Genomic DNA, 21,548 nt, shown 5'->3' on the forward strand with positions numbered 1-21,548 from the left:
ACTCACCTTTGGTGCAAACTTAATTTGGAAACCGTCAAGTGAAAAAGAAAATTAATATTTTTGGTAGTAGATGTTTGTAAACAAGAAGTTAAAACAAATTAGTAATAAACACTGTTACACTGTCTGTTGTAGCTTTGTGATTTAAATAAGATATACACTTTTTATGACTTTAAAAACAGTGGACTTGTTGCTTCTACTTTAGTGATGTTTTGGTATTCATTTAACAATATAGCTTTTATTTATGTGAAAGCATGAAGAGGAATTTACATTTGTACTCTTGAGGAAGTAAGTAATAAGAAAAGTTCTCATGACGACTGCTGTCAACTATAATACTCTGCAATGACTAACATAGTGGTTTTTTTTTTCTTTTGTTTTCTTTTCTTGCAGGTTCTAGTGCAGTTGGTCCTTTGCCTTTAGTGAGGCTGTGTTTTCTTGTTATGGAACTTCTTATCTGAAATGTTGATGTGTTTTATTAAGTAGTTCTTTGTCTATTGTTAAACTTTAGGTTTTAAATACAAATTTCATTTGGTTTGGCAGTTTGAAACTATGCACCTGTGTCTATCAAATTCTTTTGCATTTTTTTTTTAATTTTTTTAATGAGTTCCCCTGAGCCCAAGAATTAGCAGTATTTGCAATTGATATTTTGGTACAAATTTGCAATACCCTATTTATTTACCGTTTGATACCCCTCAGCCATGGCTAAGGCACTTGAGGAGTAATTTGCAATACACTCTATGAAACCTCTCACCGTCATACTTTCAATCCTTTGAATCATTGTTCTCAGTAACCTTAAAAACACTAGACCACAATCACTACACACAACAAACACTTCTCGTGCTCATAATCCTAACGCCCTATCACCATTACACTTGAAGCAAGCATAAGTATGTGGGCTCAATCTTTGCTAAACTTTTATTCTCTTACCATGCCCAATGCTACTAGACCTTTCTCTTTCAAGATTTGTTGTATTTTTAGTTTCAGCTACTAGTCGAACCCAAGACCTGTTGGTCTCTGGCTGTAATACAAAGCCAACAAGCTTCAAAGGGACCAGTTTGTTGTACTATAAGTTTTTTTACTCCTCTAGGGTCTCACATTATCACCCAAGGAAGAGCAGCAAGCGAAGATGCTACAAGAATGTTCTTTAAGGCTTTCAATTGAAACCGGTTAGTAAGATAATAAGGCGTTAAGTACCCTTTTAGGCCTAGTACACAACATGATCCTATAATCTAAATCATTCAAATAACAACTATGTAAAAAATCATTCAAATTAGAAATAGTTTGACTTTAGTCATTTGGTTATCATCACAATCATTTTAATGTTTTATCAAAAAAATTTGTTCGTCTATTTATTTTAGCACAATTAACTTATTAAAAGTTGATTAAACAATTTATGATTTAGTTTTTTTTTTTTTTTTCAAGGTTGATTTTTGAATGAAGAGCTAAAAGATGAATAGTTCTAATTATGAGAGCACATTGTGTAGTGGGCTTAAAAGGGTGAATAGCGTCATATTTTCTTACTAATCGGTTAATTCTAAAGCGCTCCAATATACATTATATATGATATATATGGTCTTAAATTCTTAATATGTTTAATGGTTAACATGATAATAACATACACTAATTTATAATGTATAAACTAGTTCATTATACATTGTAAACTAAGATAACAATATTATAATTCAATATAAAATATAAATTAGCTTAATTTTCTTTTTTTTTTATCTTTCATGTACCTTGAGGTTGTGAAGTGTAAATAATTTATAGGTGTGTAGGTACCAACACAGTTGAGATGTACATATCTTATAGTAATTTAGTCTCTAACCTCATCTTTAGACTTTAATGAATTGATATAATTTATATCATAAAACTAAAAGAATTTTTATCTTATATAATTGTTAACTTTTTTTTATGCACTTATACAATTGTTAATTACTCATTAATGAGTCATTAATTCTATATAGTTTGTAATTGCACAATTTTATATAATATAATAAAAATATTTAGGCCCAATTGGGCTTTTTCATTGGGAGGGCCAGCCAGGCTCAGCCTGAAAATGCCTCCAAGCCCAACTCAGCCCGACCCGGTCCAATTTCTGTTTGATTTGCTGAGTCATGGACTCATGGCAATCTCACCCAGCCAGAGACAATGAAAAAGCTATTTACCATGTTAGCAATGTACTTTGTGTCAATTTCTGGCATTCCTTTGAGAGAGGGAGGCGGGGTGGCTTGGGTTGGGTTGGTATGATCACAACAGCCAAAGCAATTGTATGATCACAACTGCTAAGAGGAAAGGTTTTGAGGACTGAAAAATTGGTTGGAGGCTTAAGTATGCTATCCAAGTATCCAAACAATGGTTGAAGACGATTTAATTGACGTATAAGAATGTTCTATTTGACACGGTTCTAGCAGAAGGTTCTATTTGACACTGTTGTAACAGAAGGCTCTATTTGACACTTGGTTTAAGATTGGCATTGCTGAAGTCATTTGTAATTAACTCAACTTTTACTTGGGTCAGAACTATTTATCTAAAACAGTCCAAGATCCACCGACTTTTATGAAGCAAATTTGCTTTGTAATTCATTTTCTTAATAAAAAATATACTGATAGTCAATTTGAAAAGCAAAAGTGGGAATCAAGATATAAAGTAAAATTTTCATGTAATGGGTGTACACTCATTGTCTCTATCTAGAATGTGATGAGAGAGATAGACAAATGGGTGTATACACCCATAATAGGTAAGTTTGTGTCCTTACTCAGGATAAACACTGGCAGATATACAGAATCAAATGATATGCAGATTTATAGTCCAAAGTCTGGCAGATACACTATGAAAGATTGTAAATTGTATAAGCATTCTAAGAACATTAGGTTCAAATTTATAAGAAAATAACTCTGGCATCCTTCATCTCAAATTGGGTAGGGGAAAAAACACCGTCAAAAGAATTCGCCGATTTAGAATTCAATCCATATCCAAGAATGTTGAAGAAACTGAAAATCTAGTTGCAAACAGGCACCCAAACCAGTCACACCACTTGGTAATTCTCTGTGATCAACTGCGTTCTTTGGGCAAACTTGGGAGGGGCTCCACCTTTAAGAGGTATAATGTTTGCGACCTGCAAAAAAGAGTTTACATTGAATATTTTATGAAGATTAAGTGGCACCATCTTCAATTCAAAAACTTTTCGAGTATAATCCACTAGTGTAAATGCTACTAAAAGGAAGTCAGAAGCAGGCAATGGCAAAAGATCAGGTTCGAATTTATCAACCATCAATACCATCGGAGAATAAGTGGCTTATTCAACAAAGGTTCTCAGAAGAAAATTATATGTTACCAAAAATTAGGAAGTTTTTCTAACCTCGGGTTGGAATCAGACTGACCTTTTGCATGCACATAAATTCAAAACATTTTTGCTTATTCATTACTAACCATACAACCAAAGGCTCCAGTTTGAGAAATTGGCCAAGTTTCAAGTGGACTACAGTTAGACATAATATATGGGCAGATAATATCGACTCCAACGGAGTCGCCCAAAGTGTTATAGGTGTGTGAAGCAAGAACTTCTATGAAAGAATGATAGACGTTTGAGCAACAATATAATTGCAAAACTCCTCAAGTACCTAATAACATAGTCAGTCAAAGAGCCTAGCAGTAAAACATCAACAATGGAATCAACATAGTAGTTTCACTTATAGTATGGGTTATTCAAGTCCATCAAAATGAGCAAAGTATGATATCAAGAGGATATATTCATCAAGAAAGCCACATTCCAAGTCAAGCAGTTGTACCTTCAGGTCACTGAATGTATTAGTGGCAGAGAAGCCCACAGAAATGGGGAAGAATACAGATGAATCTGCTGAGGGAACAACAAACTCCAACGATCCACTGCCAAGGATTCAACAAAGAAAGATAAAATTGCATTAACACTAGTATATAAGGAATGTGAAACAGTAAAAAATAATCAGTCCAGCATTTGCAGACCTGCGGTTCGAGTTATCAATAAGAAGTATGGACCACTCCAATATTGAATTCCTTGAATCATATCTGCAATAAAATGTTTGATATCAAATTTAAGTAATATAAATTCCAAGGGAGCATGAAAGGTTTGGATCCTTTTGCTCCAGGAGGAATAGCATCCCATCACATTGAAGCAGGGACATTGGGCACATTTCCAAGCGTATTCCATCTTAGTGTCTGTACCCAAAATCTACACAAGAGGATTACCTATGGGAAATGTTAAAGCTGTCATTTCCAGTAAGCATCAGACCTACCTGTAATTGATGGGATTATGGAGCAAGAAATATATCAAAGAGTCGATTCTGGGGAGAGCAGATATGGAAGAAAATGGAGGAGGAAAAAATTCCACAGAACTACTAAACGGAAGTTTTTCGATTACATTGGAGGGAATCGAACCGTTGACCTATCCTAATTCTAACCCATTGCCCCACCCTCTCTAACCCTTAACCTAAACGAAAGTTAAAGTTATAACAAATTGACAATCTGTAAACCCATATGTACTCAAAATTTCTATCCAAGAGAATATCCAAAACTCCTAACCCCAGGCTTGTTATCAGAAAATTTAAACACCATATAACTTGCAAAAGATGATGTAAAGTTCTACTCACTATATGATAGTAATGTTAGAGTTATACTGATAAATCAGCAGGAAATTTGAGAGCACTGCATTTGATTAAAGATTGATGTGATTTAAACCAGACACAAGACAGGCACACACACACACACAAACATTAGCATTGAATTCATTGTTCCTCTTCATTTTACATAATGCAATTTGGTTTTCCATTGAATATTTCTTTTAGGTGACATTTTTAATATTCTATCAAACTCGAGGAAGCATCAATGATAAAGAAACCAAAATCAGAAATGAAAAATATATATATATTTAAAACAGATATAAATCACCATTTCCAGGATCATGAACTTAAAAATAATTACTGGAAATAGTATCTCAAAATAACATCGTATTGTTGCCCTGAATCAGGATCCTCTCATGTACTTCCTAAGATCATGCTCATATCCATGAAATCACAGCCATACGGTTGAATGTACCGCAGCAATCAGATAAGAACCCCTCTGCATTTGCATTCACATTCACAATGGAACCTTTGTATGGTTGTACCAGTAAGATAACAACCACATCCAGTTGTGTATGGCTGTAATCAAGGTGCTAAAAGCTAGGGTAAACAAAAAAAATAAAGTTGAATTTTTCTCACCTCCATTCACCATCAATCTGCCTTACATTGGGAGCCTCTCGGAGAGCTGGAAGAGGTACTGATACGATAACATTTCGCAGATCGAACATCGAAGAAGCTTCATATTCAATGCTGACATAAGTTTCATTCCCAGAAACAGAGGGCCAACAGTTGACTGCAACAAAGATAGATTTAATTTAATGATCAGAACATACAAGATAAATTGTACACGAAGATGAAAAGACTTGAACCCACTTGTCAGGGGCACCATTGACTCGTCTGTACTCTGCATTCTCCACTTCAAAAGACCAACACCTGCTGCATCACCAGCTTGACCAGTGGGAAAAGGCCTATTAGGATCCTTTAGGCCTAGAATATTTTCATTGGAAAATAGTTCTTTGTTCATGTTAGGGTGTGTTTTGAAAAGGATGCCAGGATTTCCACCAGTTTCAATCTGAAAATAAGACAAAACATAATGCAATCAGGCAAATCATGGGGCCTACTTCTAGTCCTCTACAAGCTTAATGAGCACAGCCACAAACAAATCACCACTAAAGATTTACCAAAAATGACTGAAAGCAATTTTCAAAAGACAACATTCAAAATAGACATAGCTCTAGAAGTCTCCCATCTCCCATGATGAGGACAACTATGAAGCTTCTATCTGAATCAGACCAAACCTAGTACTCAACTAAGTCAGATGCAAGATGTCTCACACATCACCATGAACATTGAAATTTTAAAAATAGATCTACCACCTCAATAATGCGCATGGGAATATATGATGAGCATACAGTACCTGGACTTGGATATGCCCATCTTCTTGGTTAAGAATTTGCAGGGATAATGTCCCCTGAACATCAAAGTTGCTCACTCCACCATCACGTTTAAGTGTTACATTGAGTTTCTCTTCAACATTCAAAGTGACAGGATCAGTTAGTGGTGGGGCAGTTGATCTTGACTGGCCTGCTTTTGGCTGTACATCTTCAAGAATCACCTCCCCCTCTGCTTTTAAGGACTCTAAAAACTGGTTGGTCCTTTGTGATTTTCCCAGCTGCATACCTAAACCCTTTGGAGGAGCAGTGGCAGCTGAAGGTGGACGACCTGAGGATGGAAGTGTACATGGTCAAAATGAGTGATCTTAATGATAAAATAAAAAGACGGATGCCAAAGGCACAATGGTGGCCAATAGAAACCCTGTACATTATGTGCTTACAATGTTTTCTTAAGCAGACTATATAAGACCAGCTTAACAACTGTAGCATATCAATTATCAGCAGGAAAAAAAATCTAGAGTATGCATATCAATAATTGAACCAAGAATTTTAAATCATGTACCACACACACCAACCTACCACAGATCAACAATATCAGAACGAATGACAGGATTCATGCAGAAAAATAGACACAAACCTTTGGCCTTCGTTGAGAATGAGTCACTATCAGAGCTCAATCCAAAACCAGAACCACCTCCAAAACCACTTCCACTACTAGCTATGCTCATGTCACTAAAGGCACTCTCAATTCTTCCAGAGCCCATTGATTGTAAAGACATAAATCCTCCCTTTTCACCTCTGCTCCTATCAATCTGCAGAGAAATGTGACACAAAATAATAAAATGGAAGGCTTACAAGACCAGCAAATTAGGCAAGAACAAAACCAATAGAGGAGCCATCACAGGGCCCAAATAAATATACCTTGCTTTTGTCAATCTCACTAGCTTTGCGTTTCATAACATCCTTGGTCTCATTTATCTTGCTCTGCATTACGAGCTTGTGCAGCTTCTCTTCATGACTCTCCATCTCACAGTACTGCTTAACTTGTGCAACAGACACATTTTCCTTGTGCCCAAGAGAGATGACTTCATCAAAAGCAAAAATCAGCTCGAAAGCTGTCCTGCATATACCATCTTCATCTAGGGACATAGAATATTCAGGTACCTAAAAACACTTCAAAAATCAACTCAACGATTCTTTCCAACATCTTGAACACAAACACGCAAACGTCTAGAAAAGAAAAGAAAATATATGGCTCAAAAACAACTTATGGGTGAGAGTTACCAGGCCCATGGTACATCTAATTCACATTTGAGGTAATGGCAACACAATATACACTACTATGCCCAGTACATGGTAAATCCCCACTAAGTTGGTTTGCCATTTTGGATTGTAGTTCACATTGTTAATTATTACTTGTGTTGCTTGGGAACAACTTGAAGTAGATCCATACATCCATGCACAAATGCATAAACACTTGCATACAAGCACATATATAGATTTAGAAGATTTGCAAACCGTATGCACAAAGTTTGCCCTAAGTTCCAGCTTTCTTTATTTTTGACATTTTATCTCCTTTCTCTTCCTCATATATCATGGTACGTTGGGAACACAACCAGTTTTGAAGAACAAGATTACCAAATACCATGAATCAGGATGTACAATATAGATTGCAGTTCCCAATGGAGTAGGGGACTAATAAATAAAATGAAGGCATGAGCACATGAATTAAAATAAAAAAAAGAGGGATCCAGATCCATGCAAACATTTTATCGCAATCATACCAACAAGTCAATCATTCTGCAAAAACAGAAAAGATTGATGGATTATAATCATATGGCAGCAAATAAAGGATACCAGCTTAGAGAGCAGGCGCAAAGTCTCCAAATCTTCCAAAATATTGCTCTGCTTGTTTGTAACAAGAAGCAAGTACAAAGCTTCTATCGGCTGGTAAACATAGCGCACATTTTCTGTCTCAACATATGTATGCTGTTTGCCAGTGCCTACCAACTTAGGAAAAGCCGCAAGAAGACCCTCAATTCTTATACGAGACATATCCACAAACTGCCTGGAAACAAGCACTGCAAAATAAAATAAAATAAAATAAATATAGACATCAACATTATGAATAGACAAAGGAAATGGCAATAAGTGTTCTTTTCAATCACCAATACCATCCACTCAGAGAAACAAAAGAAAAAAAACACAGATCGAACTCACCTTTCCCAGACTTGCTTATGATTGAAGCGGCAAGCACAACCTAAATTACAACAAATAAAAGGTAAAATGAGACGAGATTTTCCAAGAAAACCAAAATTTATTTATTAGGATCAACATTCTAAAGGTTGATCCTAATACATTTTAACCACTCAACAAGGAAAACTCATCTGAATCCTACTTCAACTGAATGCTACATATCAATTACTGGAAATGGAAACGATCCAGAATTCAAGTTTTACGGAGGGAAGGACACAAATTAAACTCAAATATTCATTTTGTTGAACTTACTTGCATCCAGATCAGAATAGTTTTCCATGTTGAGTAGTTAAAATGTATGAATTGAATACATATAGATACTAATATCACTTATCGAAAACCAAAATGATTATCATTTCTACTAAAAACATCACCAAAAGCAAAATGGACAATTAATTGAGAAGAAAATGTCAGTCAAAATTTTACCATCTTGATTTGATTTACTGGGACTCGGAGATTATTGATAACCACCAACTGGGTTGCACGCAGCACCTTAAAAATGAAAATCAAATCCCGTGAATATCACAAAACTAACTAACAGACAACGACCCAAATCAGCCGAAAATATGTATGGAAGGGAACATAATGCTGCAAGAAAATTGAAGAGATCGAAATCGAAAACATTTGAATTTGAAAAGCACAGGTCTCGTCTCTTACCTGCAAATCGAGGAAACTAATGTACGGTTTCTGTCGATAGCAGATCAAGGGGATTTGATTTTTCAGGGGTTGAGAAGACGAACAAGAAGAAGAAGAAGAAGACAGAGAGTCTGAAGAAATGAGAAAGTGCTTGAGCCGAGATCTAAATTCAGGCCCTTATATTATACATCCGTCTAAAAAAACGTGATAAATCAGTATTCTTTTTTTTTTGGCCAACATTAGTATTCGTTTTAAATTTTTAATTGAGTTTTTTTATTTATTTATTTATCAATCATTTTAATTGAGTTGAGACTTGAGATACAATTGTTTGTTTGCTTAAAAAATGTTTAAATTTCTACTTAATCCAAATGATTCTCTAAAATTTGACATATTTCTAATTTACTGTATTTTATTTAAGAAAAAATTAGAATTTAGTCATTCCAACATTTCTTATTTAGAAAAAAACTACATAAGTGTCACACCTTAATCCTGAATAAAATCTAATATATAGGAGTGAAGCGTGACTTACGTCCTAATCGCAAATTAATAAAATTATTTCTACAATTAAGACGTGAAAATAAAATAAAATAATATAAAATAATTGAAGAAACTAAGTAAAGTGAAAATATAAAAAATAGACTTTATTTAGCAAACTACTGTTCCAAAAATATCATACTAAATCTTCATCTTCTTATATATTACAATGTATTGATAAACAAACAAACATAGTACTCCAGCAAATTCTCTAAATTTCCCTTGGGTATTCCACATTATCGGTCATATTTCCGTCACCTGCACGATCTATTAGCAAGGGTGTGAGCTTTTAAGGCTCAGTAGGGTATAGTGATCCCTCATGGCCAGTTATCACATTTAATCAATGTCTCGGTAAAAGAAAAGAAATACATATAATGATTTCAATTATATGCAATGAGAATGTGAGTACTTACTCCTTAAACATTCTCGTTGACACATATCCAAGACAAACAGGCCTACACGTCCCATACCGTGCATCCTTCCACTGTGGCCCCGAATGTCCCAAATATGAGCCAACACCCGTCCGTCCCTTAAGCCCAAATATTTTGAATATTATTAATTCCACTTTTTCTTCAATAATTCTTCCACAAATCATGAGATCACCAGGTACATCTCTCTTTCTCCATGGTGCCTCTAATAAATCACGAGACCACCAAGTTCATCTCCCTCTCTTCTTGGTGTCTCAATTAATCATTTTCTTAACCTTGTTTACAATCACACTTTCCTTATGCACTTATGATTATGCATGTAAAATTAATGCATGTATAGAAAAATTAAATTGTACATGCATAATAATTTCACCTTACACAATTTGAGTGTATCACATACTTAGGAAATTTCACAGTGCACACACACAAGATTAATAATAAAAGCTTATTCACAAATATAATGCAGTTGATACATTTAATGAAGAAATAGCATCACAAGTAATAAAGATAAATTATCACAAGAAAATAAATCACACAACATGACACAAGGGTTAATTGTAATATAGTCCAATCATTGGGGAAATAAAGACCCTACCTTAATGTCTTGAGCACGAGTTCCTTCTTGGTCCGTTCCTATGTGTTCGGGTCTAAAAGGTTTAAAAAAATATAGTTTAGATATAATTTAATTAAATTTAAATTTATTTCACTCTCTTTTTAAGGAGAGTGTAACTCACACTCTAACTTAGAGGTGTCGGATTGACGCGAAACTTGTACCAACGGACTCGTATTGAAAAATAGAGTTAGGAGGATGAAAATTGAGCGAAAACGGTCGCCGGAAACAGCCGCACGCGCTACCACGCGCCAACGGTGCGAGTGGGGTGGCTGGCCGGTCACTGTTCATTGTTTCTTTTAAAACAATCTCTGTTTTCTAGATTTTCCAGTTTTTTTATCTCATTTTTTACTCGACTTTTGACCTATCAAACCTTCACCAAATTGAGCAAACTTATACTTGTTTTAAAGCTCTGCATCACCTCTTTACAACCATATAAAGAACATGAAAAACGGACGGTTAAAACTCAAGTTATAAGGCTCGAAAGGGGGCCATATGAACATGCGAATTTTCTGGAAAAATTTCTATATTTTTCATTTTTCTTGGTTTTTCATTTTGTTTCGTTTTCAACCATCAAAACATATTCCTATGGCTATAATAAGGTTATAAATGAACTATTTTTAGTTTAACAACATTAAACAAAGAGGTATAAACAAAATTTAAAAATAAAAGTTTCAAAAGAAAAATTGCTAAGAACACCTATGGTTCCTTGAGCTTACATTCCTTCCTATCATTTGGAGTTAAAAAGAGGCTAAAACTTGTGATTCCTACAGTAAAAAGAAAAACACAGAGACTAAAAGATATTAGTTCAATTATTTAAGCAAGGTCTAAACAACCAAGAAGGATGGAGTTTAACTTTGAACTCTAACCTTCTCAAGTTTCTTCCCTCCCCTTTCTGTCCCTTTCAAGTTCACTCACTCTCTGTCTTTCTCTTTCTCTTTCTCTTCCTCTCTCTCTCTCGCTCTCTTCTTTTTCTCTGTTCAGTTTTGTTGTTCAAGAGTATTCTTAAGCATACTTTATAGTCTAATTGGCTTATATTTTCAGTTAAGAAGAGATGAACCTAATCATTATTTAGATAAGAACTCATCCCTCTAAAGGAATCATCACCCTTGATCAAGGCTTAGGTGATCTAATTTGAGAAGGCTGATGGCGTTGGTGTTATCCCTTCTTCCTCTTTTTTTTTTTTTTTTCCAAGTTAGGCTTTGTATCTTGTAGAAAATTGGGCTAAAGCCCAAACATTAGAAATGTAGCCCAATGTTTATTTATCTATCTATTATTATATTTATTATTATTATTATTATTTTTAGGACATTACAATAACTTTTTTTTTTTTTATAAATAAAGCCCTTATTTTTTTCTAAATAAAGTCTTTTAACCATTGTATTGTCAATAAATATGTCATTATTTTTTTATTTTTTGAGGATATAGAGTACAAGTTCATCTATTATCTTCATAGGGTATAGAGTGAGGTTTGTGAAGATTGTATGTTAGGTTTTAACCTTGGGATCTCAGAGTTAAAACTTAATATAAAACTGACAACCAACGCTTAAGGAAGAACTAAAAATGCATTTCCGAACACTTGAAAATGGTCATTGAGCGCTCGGCACCTGGTATGTGTGAAAAAAAATAGAAACTAATGGACCAATATTATGTAACATGAAATAATTACATTATTATTGGACTTTAATTAAAATTTTAAGAGTCATAAGGCTTTAATCTAAATTGTAGAATTAATAGAAGTATGCCTTTTTTTAATTCTTACATTTTAAGACACAAATATGGTGTGTGTGGGTGTGTGGGCCATCCTTTAAATATACGGTATTCCTGGGTAGTTTTGCAATTTTGAACAAAGCTTGAAAAGAAATGCTAAGAGTGTTGCTATTTGCACACCCCCACTAACTTATTTTGTGAAATTACTTAATTGATACAAAGGGAAATTACCTTAAAGGACAACCCACATCATTTGAAAAAAAAAAAAAAAAAAAAAAAAAAAAAAAAAAAACCTCTCCTTACACACCACAAACCCAATACTCATAAACCACACCTACACACTCCACCCTCAACCTCACCTTCAATCACAACCAAAACACACCTTACCCATGACCCCACCTCCATCCCAAAACTGCCGACACCCACCTCCCGCCGTCATCTCGCCTTCATCGCCGCCACTCATCCTCTCTTAATTGAATGTAAATCTAATGCTTTCTTATCTAATTTCAATTGGTTAATCTATTCCAATACATTTTTCGTCTGTTTGAGATGATTTGGAGTAAGGTTTTTTAGAGTACAAGAGTGAATTTTCGGGTTATTCATTTTCAAATTCGCAGGTCATTTGACACTGGTCTGCTAAACATTTCAATTTCATTCGGTAGTAAGCTGTCGAACCTTTCAGTTTTGTTCAGTAGTAAGCTACCAAACAAAACCAATTTGTTCGACAGATACCTGCCGAACTATCAGTGATTGTTCGGTGGCTTTCTGCAAGCTTTTGAAAAATTTTATATATACTAATGCAATTATCAATTTCTTGTTGAAAAATATAGGTATGAATAGAAGAAAAAAGGAAACGTACTTCATCTTCATTCAGAAGGGAACTCCCCGTTGTTGGAAGAACACAACCCACAACTTCTGCGAGAAGATTGGCAGAAACATCACAAACTAATCGTGAGGCGGTTGTTGAAGAAATTGATGTTGAGGGTACTGTGCACCTAGGTTTATAGAATGTTGGTAATGAGGACAATCCCAACAAGTTAGCTAAACCTTTTCTTGGAGGTCCCACGGACACATGTGAGGTTCATATGCTAGGGATTACTCAGCCGATTGTAATCCATCCACACAAGAACCCATGTCTTTTGATAGTGATTAATTAAGTTCTAAACACTTATCATATATTTGAACTTGCTACATTATTTTTACTATTTGAAAATATAACCATATATAAATATAGTCGAATTATAAATAAAACCATAGTCAAATTACAAATAAAACCAATGTCGAATTATATAAAGTTCAAACTATAGTCCAGCTACACAAACTACAATCGGCTAAAACTCGTAATCATTGGGGGACAATGTCTTGAACCGCGTTGATACGTCATAGTGTATTGTAAGTGTGTCCCCTCTAAAATATGTTGCAAACTCTGAACCACCAAATAGAGTTGAGTAAGATGTGTGATAACAACTTATTCACCCATGTCAACAATCGACTGGGTAATCCCTAACATACGAGCCTCATGCATGTGTCAATGGGACCTCTAGAGAAAGGTTCAGCTAACTTGTTGGGATTGTCCTCATCACTAACATTCTCTGAACCTGGGTGCACGTACAATACCCTCAACATCAATTTCTTCAACAACTGCCTCATGATTAGTTCGTAATGTTTCTGCCAGTCTTCTCGTAGAAGTTGTGGGTCGTGTTCTTCCAACAACGAGGAGTTCCCCTCTAGATGAAGATGAAGCACGATTTTTTTTTTTCTATTCATACCTATATTTTCAAATAAGAAATTGAAAATTGTTTTAGCAAATATAAGATTTTTCAAAAGCTTTTAAAAAAAAAAATATTCAACACAAGTGGTTCGGCAGGTAACCACCAAACCATTGTTCACTGTTCGGCAGTTGGCTGTTGAACCAAGTAGCAATTGTTTGGCATATGGTTGTCGAACCAATATGAATTGTTTGACAGTCATCTGTCGAGCCAAAATGGTAAAACTTGAAACTTTTGATGTGTTTGGTAGAGTACTGCCGAACGAGCTGCGAATTCAGAAAAAAAAAAAAAAAAAAACCCCGAAAATCCTCACTCTAAAACCCGAAAATCCTCACTACAAATCATCTCAAACGGACGAAAACGGTATTTGGGATGGATTAACTAATTGAAATTAAAAAAGAATTAGATTTACATTTAAATAAACAAGAGAAATGTAGGTTACGGGAAAACTCACTTCTAGTGGCTGTAGTGGGGATAGGGGTGGCAAAAATTGGATGAGGCCACTGCTGGAGTTCACGGCGGCGCCGACGACGGTGATGACGGCGGTGATGAAACCGGAGGTGGGTGTCGGCAATGGTGGGGTGTGAAGTTGGGTGTGTGCAATGTGGTTGGTTGGTTGTGAGGTGAGATAGGGTGGGGTAGGGAGGGTGTGTAGTGTAGATGTGTTTGTGGGGGTGTGTAATGTTTGGGTTGAGAGGGTGTGTAAGGAGAAATTTAGACATATTAGTGAGATTGAAGTATTTTGGTCATAATAGGGGTGTGTCAAAAAGAAATTTTATGTTTGAAAAATTGGTAAAGGGTGTGTAGAAGAAAAGTGTGTGCAAAAAAAAATTTAGGGATGTACAAATAGCAGCTCTCAATTTTAATATACTAGTGAGAGAAGTGTGGGGGTGTGAAGCGAGAAAAAATGAAATAATAGTGTTCAAAAAGCAAAAAAAACAGGAAGTGCAAATAGCAGCACTAAAAAATATGGAGCTTCCTACGGATGATTCATTAGGGTTTGCGTCGACGCCATACACTCTACCTCTACACGAGGAAGGAGGAGACTCTCCCTCTGCTCAGTCGCTCTCACTCTGCGAATTCTTATGAAGGTAAATCTCTCTCTCTCTCTCTCTCTTAAGTTTGTTTCAGCATCAATAAAATTATATATTTTCTTATTTTCGTATCAATTTTCTGCTGATATTTTCTTTGTCATTTGTTAGTTCTTTTCTTACTAATTTGAGATCAGTTCTATATGACCTAGACCAAGGAAATTACTAATGTTGAAATTCTTTGACATTATCTGTCTCACTCTGTCTGCTCTCTGGGAATTGCAGCATTCAAGGGTATTGAAATTTGAAGCAATGATCCACTCTTTTCCTGAAGAAATCATACATGATATCCTTTTTAGACTACCCATTAAATGTTTGATCAAATGCACCTCCGTATGCCAGCCATGGAGGTCTATGATCATAAACCCCAGCTTTATTCATGCCCATCTCAGCCGTACCATCAATTCTAATGACCAAGATGGCACTCACCTCCTCCTTCTCCACGGTGTTTCTAGTGCACATTGTTCCTTGTACCCCAAATTTTTCATTGACAAGCCAATAGAAGAGCTCTACTCTTTGCATTATGATAACCATGCTTTTGAAGAGTACTGCAAGATCGAATTTTCAATTGCTGACGAGGAGGTATTGTACAATCCATGTTTCCGTGTGGTTGGCATTTGTAATGGGCTGGTATGCCTTGCCGATGATTTAGGGCGTTATGGTTACACCTTCATAATATGGAACCCTCTTATAAGAAAGTCAGTGACCCTTCCCAAGCCTAATGTTACCTACGAGACACATGGTGGGTATGATGCTACTATAGGGTTCGGTTTTGATGCTATGACCAATGACTATAAGGTTGTGAGACTTGACACGGATCAAGAAGAGAATCCAACTTTTGTTGAGGTTTATTCACTAGCTACGGGCTCGTGGAGTAGTCCTAGTTTTGTTTCTCCCAAATGTCAGATAACGGATGCACACCCCAGGCTTTTGTGAATGGGGCTCTTCATTGGGAGGCAGGACGTTTGACAAATGATGCTTTTTACCGTTTCATCTTGGCATTTGATGTGGGCAATGAGTTATTTCGTGAGATAATGATGCCATTCCAACGGAGTATGTCACTTCGATTGCAATTGTCCGTTTCAGGAGATGGAAAATCCATTGCTCTGTTTACAATGGATCATGGTTGCAAAGATTCTTTTCTTGACATATGGGTAATGAAAGAGTATTGTAAGGAGGAGTCATGAACCAAATTGATAACTCTCGGTCCACAAGGTCCAGAAAGAGGTTTGCCCAACGCATTATGTTTTAGGAACAGTGGTGAAGTAGTGTTAGTGCTTACTAAATCTAGGAATTCATTTGAACGATAAAAAAAAGATAAAAATGAATTAGTGTCACTAGACCTCGTGAGCCAACAATTAAAAATCTTGGGATTTCTGGATATAAATATTACTCTCTTGATTCTTATGAAGAGAGCCTCGTCTTACTTGACAAGAGTGATGCAGTTTCTTACTAAGGAAAAGAACTGGTATGTTGATTATAGTATTGCTTTTTCTTGTTTTTTATTTTCTTCTTCTCCAAATGCATATGCCACCAATTCAGTTTGGTGTAAGACTCTTTGATTTTAGCACTGTAACAAAGTTTGATTTTTTGTAGTTTGATCTAGTACCTTAGCTGAGTGTTATATATTCAGATGAGTGCCCAAGTGTTATATTTTTTGTTTGTTGTGGGATTTGTTCTGTTATTAACTCTTTGGGTGTCTTTGTTGAATTGCTGTGGGGTTTCTTGTTGTGTCTTTGGTGTTTGTCTTAGCTTTTAAGGCTTCTGTTCTTAGCTTTCTGGGTGTTTCATTGTCGAATTACTGTTCTTTTTTTTGGTTTTCCTGTTTTATCTGTGATTGTCTTTCCGGCATATGTTGCCACAGAACACAACTTGGTAACGAAATTTAACTCAGCTTTGGTGCAAACTTAACTTGGAAATCAAGAATTTAAAAACAAAATAGTAATAAACACGGTTACACTGGTCTGTTGTAGCTTTGTGATTTATATAATATCACCTTTTATTACCTTAAACAGTGGATTTGTTGCTTCTACTAGTGAAGTTTGTGTATTCTGTTCTGTAATAGAATTTTTCAATAGTTCACGCTTTGAATTCCTTTTCCAGTGAATTTAATTGATACAATAGTTCTTTTTTAAATTTGGCTTTCATTTATGCAAAGCATGAAGAGGAAGTTTTACTCGCACTCCAGAGGAAGTAATAGGAAAAGTTTCCATGACTACTGTTGTCAACTAAAATGTTCAGTATTGACTAACATACTGTTTTTGTTTTTCTTTTGTTGCAGATTTGTATTGCAGTAATGTCCTTTACTTGAAGTGCTGGCATGTTTTCTTGGCATGTAACCTCTGTGAAATGTTGATGTAGTTTCTTGAGTAGTTTGTCTATTGTGAACTTCAGTTTTTGAAAAATTTGTATGGAATTATGGGAAAGGATGTAGTTGCAAATTTCAATTGGTTATGTATTTTAAAACTATGCACCTGTTTCTTTCAAATGCTTTTGCAATATGTTTTTAATTTATTTAATTTCCCTTAAGAGTTTCAATTGATGTATTTTGGTACAAATTTGCAATTGATTTGCGGTTGTTGATTGTTGTGGCAAACAAAGTTAGAGTTCCCTGAACATTTTATTAGAGCAACAACGTTCTCCAATACAAGTTTTGGCGCATGTCCCTGTTGAACTCAAGCACCTGCACACCATACACCTTTTTTTTTCTTTTGGGGTCAATCCATACACTAGCCATTAGAACACCCAACATCATGGCCATTGTCCATCTCATCCACTTAAGGGTTTAGGGTTTCGGAGGGGGAGACAGGGACGAGACCTTAATTCAGTCTGTACTCTGTATTACAATGTAATTTTTTTTCTCCCTATAATTTGTTACAATGTCAAATCACTGCACAATATACAAGTATTCATTCTCTCACATTGTTGTATGAGCAAGCGATACCCAAATATGCTCTAGATGCCGAGTGAAGTCTCTCTCTCTACCAAGGAGTACAGAACTGTGATCAGCATTTTTAATGATGTTAACCTCCGCATGAACAGGAAGTGCCATCTTGATGCTGTTGCTGCACTCAGTAGGGACAACCTGGTCATTTTCACCATGGATCACACAAACTTTAACCCCTGCTTTGGCTAACACTTGCAAGTAGCCATCCATTAACTTTGCTGCCCCGCACACCACATTGTGCATGGTGTGCCAAGCTGAATGATGGGTGTGTCTGGTTGCATCCGTAGTCGTAAAAGGAAGATCCCTGTCGAGGAAACGCAAAGATAAGCTTATCATCACTGTCATTGTCTTTCCAAATGGAAATGGAAGGACTAGGGGGGAGAGATCCAATAGGTATATATAACTTCATTAGACACCCAACCAAAACCACATACTGTCTACTGGGGGAAATTATAGTTATTTTTCTCCTATTGGATTTGAGTTAAGATGCAGCTTTGCCTCAAACTTTTTTGAATGTTTCTCTTTTGGGGGGAAAAAGATGTTTGATGAAATGCCATAAGCTAAGAGGCATCACACTCCCAAAAATCTCTGGCTTAGCCACTAGTGCTCAACATTCTCATCATGTGAAGCCCCTACTTTAGGTGGCTAAATATACGTATAAAAGTGGTGCCTCTTTTGAGTGATCGACAATTCTTAAGTATAGTCCCTGTTAAGGTAATTTACACATGATACCATGAAAATTTTCTAGGAAAGTGAGAGAAAGTGAAAGTCAGAGAGGAAAAATTCTTGTTTTACTTTCTCTCACTTTCCTAGAAGGTTTTAAAGAATGTTTTGTTGCATTACTTTTCTTCAGTTACCTTCTCCTAGTAAGTAGCTTCAAAATCCTCTCCCATGTCCTGTGGTTTCGGCATACAAGGAAACAGACACATCGACCCAGGTGCTCATACCATGACATAAATGATGAAGCAAACAGCAATGGTGGCCACAGTTTCCTTTCAGCAAGTTTTCCAAGTACTGTTAAACTGTCTCCATCTTTAGAAGGGAAGTAAGGCTACAAATGAAAAACACCAAAAGATTCAATGAAATATATATCTAAGGCTCAACACACACATGTATATAGGGTAATGTTTTCTTATCAGATTGTGAATGTGGATCACATATTCAGTCAAGAGTGAACTTAATTAGTGATCCAAGTTCACAATCTGCTATATTTCTAGACTACGTGTGTGTATATGAAAAAGCTCATCATGAACTTACAGGTGCAACAAGAGTAATTGATTTTACTAAGTTGGAATGCTTAGCGGCAAGAGCAATTGCTATCACACAACCCATCGAGTGTGCAACCAAATGGAACGAATTCAACTGAAATGGAGAGATGACAGATTTCTCAATCATTTCCAAATGATCCTTCAAAGTATACAAACAGTCCCTTGGCTTTGGGCTTCTTCCAAATCCCAAGAGGTCAATAGCAAACAACCTATAATTTCGATTCACAGGTTCAGAAACATTTGGAAACACTGTTTCTGTCCAAAATGAGGAGGAAGAAAGAAACCCATGCACGAATATCACATTCTCTGCTGGCTTTCCTCTGCATTCCTCGATCATGGCTGTCAAACATTAAATTCCAACAATTTTAATAGCAAGAAAAGAATTATTGGTAACAACTTTACTTGAACATAATTTATAACATGCTGACATTTTGGAAGCAAATAGACTTGGTCCCTCCTAACAAGGAAGCAAATTTAAGTTATAAATTTTAGGCAGAATTTCGTCTTTGATCTCTGTAATTTAGGCCAGGTTCCACTTCAGTCTCTATAGGTCCAATTATGCCAATTTTGTCTTTGTAGTTTACTAATTCTTTCAATTTGAGAACACATCTTCATCAATTTGTTATGAAAATAGCATGCTACGAGCAGAATTCAGAGCATCTTAGATAGTAACAATGATTCAATAAAGTTAAACCACCTGAAAGATTAAAGTTAAACAAATGGATGAAAAACCTCTACCCCATCTCACAAAATCAGTATTTCTGTCTTTCATTCCAAATAACTAAGAAAATTAATTCATACATGAAATGAAAAGACAAAAAAGGCTATGGGTTTGTGAGATGGGGATGGAGCCAAGCATTTTTTATTGACGAAATTAAGAGTGTGTCCTCAAATTGCAATAATTAGCAAATTACATAAACAAAATTGGCACAATTAAAACTATAAGCAAAGTAGAACTTGGCCCAAACTATAGGGACCAAAAACAAAATGTGGCCTAAATAATAAGATGACTTTTTGGAGCTAAGAGAGAACGAAATTTCTATCTAGTTTAACTTTAAATTTGCTACCAAAAATTACACAAATGCAAACATAAATCAAGTCTAAAACCACCACAATCTACAATTCAAAAAATTTAGAACTCAAAAAGAAAATGGGATGCTTTCTCAAGTCAAAATACCTTGTGAGGGCTCTCTAACAACAACATGAAGCTTCTGATCACTATGACTCATCCATGAAAGACAAGACTCACATCCACAGTCAGACCACCTATTCAGCACTACCCCAGCACCACCACTTTTCTTGGCATCCTTCAATTTTTGTGCAAATCCAAGAAACCCCATTTCCCTGAAAACGTTTTTCCTCTGGAACAGAGTCTCTGAAAGCTCAGCTTCTTCACCATCACCCACATTCCTCACCACCTGCTTTTCCCTGCTTCCACAGTAACAAGGGGTGGCCTGCCCTTCAAAGAACTCATCAAGATATCTGTACAGGATGCAAAGAATGGTGTCGAAAAAGTCAAAGATGAGGAAGACAATGAAACTGAAGCCAGAGATGAGGGTTCTTGCTGGCTTTCTCAGCCAGTTTGCTGAGAAAAATTGAGGAGACATGTGAAGAAAGCAAGCAGAGGAACTGAGGAAGTTGGTTGGAGAAGTCCCCAGAAATAGGGATATGAAAAGACAAAAGATTTGGTTGTTGTCGAACCACGTTTTTAAATCTCCAAAAGGTGTCGGTGTAGAAAAATTATAGAATATAACTGATATATTGTCATATGATATAATTAATTAAATGTGTAAGGATATTATTGGACGACGTATTTATATTAGTAGGGTATAATATTAATAACATCTACTCATATTATAACATATAAATTAATTATACCACGTATCAATATATCGATTAGATAGAATAATTTCTCGTTGGTTGGTGTAATAATTGAAGGGAGGGAATTTCTCAAGGTGAGCAGTTGGGTCGACCAACTGGTAGGCAGTAGCATTGCCCAAAATTCGGTTGGAAAATCAAAATAATAATGGTAACGTCCAAAATTTGTTCACTAAATGATATTTCAGTACACTTGTTACAAATAAATAAGATTCATACTTGACTTATATTTGAAGAAATATAAGATTGACAAATCATTTGATAGGCATACTTTGTTAAAAAATTTGTGTAGTAGTACTAAGGGAATCAATCAATCAACTAAATTCTAGCATTTTTGCCTAAGATGTCCCAAAATCAAATTTTAATAGATTTTAAAAATTCAACGAAATTTAAGTATTTTCAATTAAGATTTTAATGAATTTCATAAAAATCTAA

The 21,548-nt window shown here is 35.6% G+C and overlaps 2 protein-coding genes and 1 pseudogene across 3 annotated transcripts; 1 reads left to right on the forward strand and 2 right to left on the reverse strand.

The window, feature by feature from the left end:
• Window positions 1-2,625: 2,625 nt before the first annotated feature.
• On the reverse strand, window positions 2,626-9,045 carry LOC147282828 (coatomer subunit delta-like). Its single transcript, XM_086248869.1, has 12 exons — window positions 8,900-9,045; window positions 8,669-8,734; window positions 8,207-8,246; window positions 7,844-8,067; window positions 6,908-7,150; window positions 6,624-6,798; window positions 6,010-6,314; window positions 5,466-5,664; window positions 5,232-5,385; window positions 3,979-4,041; window positions 3,786-3,882; window positions 2,626-3,112 (listed from the first exon to the last, which is right to left on the reverse strand). The coding sequence occupies exons 2-12, from the start codon at window positions 8,669-8,671 to the stop codon at window positions 3,023-3,025; spliced, it is 1,593 nt and encodes a 530-aa protein (XP_086104995.1). The 5' UTR covers window positions 8,672-8,734; window positions 8,900-9,045; the 3' UTR covers window positions 2,626-3,022.
• Window positions 9,046-14,881: 5,836 nt separating this feature from the next.
• Window positions 14,882-17,558, forward strand: LOC147282829 (F-box/kelch-repeat protein At3g23880-like; annotated as a pseudogene). The gene is made up of 2 exons (XR_015122957.1): window positions 14,882-15,020; window positions 15,246-17,558. The product of XR_015122957.1 is annotated as an F-box/kelch-repeat protein At3g23880-like (transcript).
• A 63-nt stretch (window positions 17,559-17,621) lies between these two features.
• Window positions 17,622-20,894, reverse strand: LOC147282830 (alpha/beta-Hydrolases superfamily protein). The gene is made up of 4 exons (XM_086248615.1): window positions 20,413-20,894; window positions 19,225-19,574; window positions 18,825-19,018; window positions 17,622-18,271 (listed from the first exon to the last, which is right to left on the reverse strand). The coding sequence occupies exons 1-4, from the start codon at window positions 20,840-20,842 to the stop codon at window positions 17,938-17,940; spliced, it is 1,308 nt and encodes a 435-aa protein (XP_086104741.1). The 5' UTR covers window positions 20,843-20,894; the 3' UTR covers window positions 17,622-17,937.
• Between the last annotated feature and the right edge of the window lie 654 nt (window positions 20,895-21,548).

This window comes from Dryas octopetala, chromosome 6 (assembly GCF_963921425.1).
Source record: "Dryas octopetala chromosome 6, drDryOcto1.1, whole genome shotgun sequence".
NCBI classification, from domain to species: Eukaryota; Viridiplantae; Streptophyta; class Magnoliopsida; order Rosales; family Rosaceae; genus Dryas; species Dryas octopetala.

Coding starts and splice junctions, on each gene's coding strand:
- LOC147282828 (XM_086248869.1), bottom strand. Junction 6,315..6,623: donor ATTCTCAACGAAGGCCAAAG/GTTTGTGTCTAT, acceptor TTCCATCCTCAG/GTCGTCCACCTTCAGCTGCC. Junction 3,883..3,978: donor ATTGATAACTCGAACCGCAG/GTCTGCAAATGC, acceptor AATCCTTGGCAG/TGGATCGTTGGAGTTTGTTG.
- LOC147282830 (XM_086248615.1), bottom strand. CDS start 20,842: ATGTCTCCTCAATTTTTCTCAGCAAACTGGCTGAGAAAGCCAGCAAGA. Junction 19,575..20,412: donor TGTTAGAGAGCCCTCACAAG/GTATTTTGACTT, acceptor AATGTTTGACAG/CCATGATCGAGGAATGCAGA. Junction 19,019..19,224: donor CAATTACTCTTGTTGCACCT/GTAAGTTCATGA, acceptor TTTCATTTGTAG/CCTTACTTCCCTTCTAAAGA.